This window comes from Solanum dulcamara, chromosome 9 (assembly GCF_947179165.1).
Source record: "Solanum dulcamara chromosome 9, daSolDulc1.2, whole genome shotgun sequence".
Taxonomy (NCBI): domain Eukaryota; kingdom Viridiplantae; phylum Streptophyta; class Magnoliopsida; order Solanales; family Solanaceae; genus Solanum; species Solanum dulcamara.
The window spans coordinates 72,447,182-72,452,098 of NC_077245.1; the positions used below are offsets into that span (position 1 = coordinate 72,447,182).

General features: G+C 37.9%; 1 protein-coding gene across 2 annotated transcripts; it reads right to left on the bottom strand.

The window, feature by feature from the left end:
• Nucleotides 1-557: 557 nt before the first annotated feature.
• On the bottom strand, nt 558-4,680 carry LOC129902718 (uncharacterized). 2 transcript variants are annotated; one of them, XM_055978091.1, is made up of 2 exons: nt 2,976-4,680; nt 558-820 (listed from the first exon to the last, which is right to left on the bottom strand). In XM_055978091.1, exon 1 carries the CDS (start codon nt 4,594-4,596, stop codon nt 2,983-2,985), a length of 1,614 nt encoding a protein of 537 aa, XP_055834066.1. In that variant the 5' UTR covers nt 4,597-4,680; the 3' UTR covers nt 558-820; nt 2,976-2,982. The 2 variants fall into 2 exon arrangements, with proteins under 2 accessions (XP_055834066.1, XP_055834065.1); XM_055978090.1 differs by lacking the exon at nt 558-820 and adding an exon at nt 867-955.
• Nucleotides 4,681-4,917: the final 237 nt, after the last annotated feature.

A 4,917-nucleotide genomic window follows, 5' to 3' on the forward strand; every position in this document is an offset into this window, starting at 1 on the left:
TCTGAGTTAACCAAGTTAAAAATATGCTCTCAAAAATACAGACTAGAATACATCTTGACTATACTCTGATTATTTTGACAAGAAAATTCTCAAGAATAACTGAAGGAGTATTGCAATTAAAGACATGGAACCAGACATAAAACCATAACCAAACCCAAGTAACATTCCCTTGAAATTGTTACTGCGGATTTGCTTGGGTTTAATCTTTCCCGATTATAAATCATATAGGAATTTCTTATAAAATGGGTGAATTTATTGGATTGGTTTATTCATAGTCTTCATTCTTTTTGACTCTGCGCCATTGATTCTACTATTATTAGTAAGGAATAATGGAACAATTCCTTTAGATTTATAGAGATAGGGGACATAATTCAAGTGTGCATAAACCATCAGAATTATTTATGAAGTTTGTTGATATGTATTTTGATTAACAAACTAAGACATATTTAGAGACTTACTCCCTAATGTACACATTTGACACCATAGCATGGAGCGGTTACTCTAAATAGTTATGTGCAATACATCAAGTAATACAGCACTTTGCTGAGCAAAACACATGCATGAGATGTTCAGAATGTAGAAGTAAAGCAGTTGCTTCAGAACATTATAACATGTTGTAAAGGTCTACAAGCAACAAAAATATAATATGCCGCTCAAAGACAACAATAACCACCAAAAAAAGGCAGTCTAGTGCACAAAGCATCTGCTTTCACGCAGGGTCAAGGGAAGAGTCGCACCCCAAGGGAGTTTGTTGTAAGCAAACTACCCTGACACAAGCATCAGTGCCTAATTCCACGGCTCAAAGCCTCAAACACGTGACCTACAGGTCATATGTAGACAACTTTATCATTGCTCCAAGTTGTCATGGAGCTCAAAGACATTTGCTCAATATTAACAGGAGAAAAGCTTTAAGCATACTCTCCTAAGGGTAGGATGAATGAAGCTGCAACACATGCTTTATAAAAAGACAAACTACTGCAATTAGAACACATTTAACATGAAAGATACTCAAATGATTAGCTGAACATGCAGAAAACTAGTCCTTTGTAACATACATGATAAAACATCAAAAAGTGGTGGTGAGCATTTCATTTTTGGGCCTAATCTTATCTACATAATAAAAAATAACCATGTAATATCATAAAGTCATATAAGCTTTGACAGATGTCAAAGGTTTCAAACAGACAGGCGCAAGGATCTAGAAATAAGCATTTAAAATGAGTGGCATTGTTGAATACATTTGGTCTTTACATTCTTTTCACAAAAACTACAAGTAGCAATCAAAGACAATGAAGCTACAAATTGTTTCCTATGGCTATGTTGCACAGTTTTTCCAAGAATAGTGCCGCACCCGTGTCGTATCCTTCAAGAATGAACTATTGTTGGAGGATCTAACACGCACACAATGACATTTTAACGAGCCTGAGCAACATAGTAGGGCATACTTCAATGGACCTTTATGATTTCAACGTAGGAAACTAACAGGACTTTTAAATGTTTGTTAAGTTTTCTCTGAATAGATGGGAACATGCATTTAGTCAGCTGAAGATAATTGCATTTTACACTCAAAGATACCAGTCAAGAAGACTTCAATACAATTTGAAACAGCATATCACTAAAACAATCACTGACTCATCCAGCTTTTGAGAAAGGGTAAGTTTTATAAATGTTACAGCACTAAGAATGTGCAAGTGCTGCAATATCTACAATAGAGCAAAAAAAAAAGGATCCCATTGTATTCTTGAAGAGATTCTCTGAGGCTAAGTCTTCATTTAACCTAAATTTTACAGCTGACTAGCCTTATTTGGAAGAACAAATAAACGGGTAAACAACCAAAGAAAGATAACATAGAAGAATAGCTACATAGCTGAATACACAACAGGACCAATCAGATGGCTGATTTAGAAAGTACAAAATAACTAAATATCACCAGATGAAGCATCAACCAACGACGCAATTGATCTATGAATACATGGGCAACACATATGATTGGCACAACTACTACTTTATCAGAAAGTTAGTACACCAACAACTTGTGCTATAGCAAGAAGCAACTTTTCTTTTTGATAATCGTGGTGTTAGGGCCAGCTAAGAAGCAACTTATACATTAACAATTAAAAAACAGCAAGCAGCTATTCAATAACATGATACAAGACCTAGATCAGATTTAAATTATTCAAACAGTAGAATCACCTGTCAGCCCACACATAAGAGATGAGAACATCAATACAAAGCTCGTAAGACCAGCAAAATATACACAGGAACAAACTAAAGCAGAATGACACTTAAGAAAAAAGTTAACTAGGGTTCAACGAGCATGACTCAACTGATTTTAACTTCAAGAAAGAAATATAAGAAAATATGTCCACTAACAAAATGATGTTAAAGGTGGCATTCTTAATACATGCAAGTCAGATGGGGAACACGGGAAACAGTGTTTCCAGTGGCGGACGAGTGAGTAATGCGTGTCAGAACCAGTACAGTAATAGTGTAACATCATGTGATCTGAAGTGGACAGGGGCTACTACGTATAATATGGAAACTCGGCTAGATTTCAAAAAAAAAGACAATGGGCTAATATCTTTTCTTATGTGGTGAAATTGGTATGAAAGGCTGGCAGAAAACAGGACAATGTTTGAGGAGCTATGTGAAAATTTGACTGCTCACAATCTGCAGATAATGATTTACCAGGAATTTACCAGAGAACTTGGGCTCATTTGCAGCTAAAGTGATATCAATTGGACCCTATATGTCTAAGCAAATTTGCCGAAGCATAACCTATATTGGCAAAGCCCGGTCCTACCTCTAATTACATTAAACTACCACACAAACCAGTGAAACAGTATTAGTAAAATCCAAACAATTTCAGCTTACACATAAGTAACTACAAGTAATATCAATCTCCAGTTTCTAGATAAACAATCGAATTTCTACACATAACAGCAATAACATCAAAATTTAAGTAAACAACATACATAAGGATCAAGCATCATCTGCCTCTGTAGACTTCCCTCCAAACGGATCATGAGAAGTTTCAGTATCTTGACCAATGTGGCGCTGCACAAGGCGCTGCAAATCAGCCATAACCTTCTGCTCACGCTTAGCCTTCTCCTCATAGTTAAACATGGCCAACGCTCGCTTGTCTTCAGCGCTGTAAACTTGGTTTTCCTTTCTGATACGAATAGCATTCATCCTCTGATGCCTACTACCACTCATCACATATCCAAGACCCTCGAATTTCGAAATCTCATCAGCAGAAAGACCCACTTCACCTCTACGTGGAATACGCTTCCCTTGCTGAACATATTGGGCAATAGCATCACCTTCACCAGGCCTAAGTGCCCCACCATAGCTGATATGCCCTTCAGCCCTTGGCAAAGGCATTGGACCAACTGGGGCCTCATCTTCAAAATTACTCTTCTTCCTTGCCTCAATCAGTTCTTTGAATTCAAGCACCTCACTATTAACTTCATCTATCATTGCTTCATCAGCCTTCTTCTCATTAATTCCAGCATCATCATTCGACTCCAAGCTCTTTTCTGGTATGTCACTATCCCCGTCCTTCTTTTTTGTACTCTTCAAAGCACCCTTTTGCTTCTTACTAGCATCAGAATCATCAATTTCACCATCTTCGCTTTCGCTCTTGCTTTTACTCTCACTCTCACTTGAATAACTTTTCTTTTTGCTTCTTTTCTTCCTACCACTGCTATTCCTTTTATGTCTCCTGTTACTCTGTTTTCTCCTTGATTTTTTCCTTCTTTTTCTCCTTTCTTCTTCTTCTTCTGATGAATCATCAGTAGACTCTTCCTCCGATTCGCTCTCACTTTTCCTTCTCGATCTCCTACTTCTACGTCTAGAACTGGATTTCTTCCTTTTCCTAGATTTCCTCGGTTCAGAATCTGAAGCTTCCGAGTCAGAATCTGATGCATCTGACTCAGAATCGGAATCGGAATCGGACTCACTTTCAGAAGACTTAGTTTTTGACATTTTCACATCCTTTTTGGATCCATCCTCCTTCTTTACTATCTCGTCTTCAATTTTTTCTGCAATTTCATCAGGTTCTTCATATTCAGGCTCATTTTCTTTCCTAGGTGGACTTGGTGTACAATTCCAAATACAATTCTTCAACTGTTTCCTCAATTTCTGACGTTTTAGCCTCCGGTACTCCTCAAAACTCAAACCAGTAAGCTCTTCATCCGAATCAGAATCTGCAGTTCTTCCACTCTTATGATCTCGATCAAGGTAGGGTTTCTTCCCCCTTCCAAATCTCCGTGGAGGTTCATTCGTAGGGCTTGATCTACGATACAAACGATCGGGAGAAAACGATCGGCAGTTGTTTCGGCCGTTAGTATGTGAAGGTTGCTGACCTCTGTATGGACTATAAACCGGACTCCGACTGCGACTCCGGCTACCGCTAAGACTTCGGCTCAGGCTACGTTTTCGATTTCTGATAGGGCTACGGCTACGACTGGGACTTCGATAGCGGCGTCGATTGTCGTAATGCGAGCTCCGTTGAGGTGAGTACCGGCCTCCGTCACCGTTCCGGTGGCTGCGATGCCTATCAGGGATTTCTATGGCGGAGGAGAGCCTAGCCATTTGGGAATTACGGTAATGAAATTGCGACAAAGAAGAGGACCGACGGGCTTGTAAAATATAGGCTAAACCGACCTAACCTAAAATTGGCATACATTTTAAGTATGTTTTGAATATTTTAAACAGTAGGATTTCATTTTGACACTTTTTCTTACTTGGCATATTGCGTATATTACACTTATGTTAAATATGTGAAAAGCAAAAATTTGATTTTTATTTTTATTTTTTTATTTAACTAAAAGAAAATAAAAATACTTAAGCATATAGTCTCATTTTCTTATCTTTTCAAACAAAATCTAGTAAGATTCATCACCATCAATCATC

Bases quoted from the DNA above. Each gene is read 5' to 3' on its own strand.
- LOC129902718 (XM_055978091.1), bottom strand. From the start codon at position 4,596: ATGGCTAGGCTCTCCTCCGCCATAGAAATCCCTGATAGGCATCGCAGC.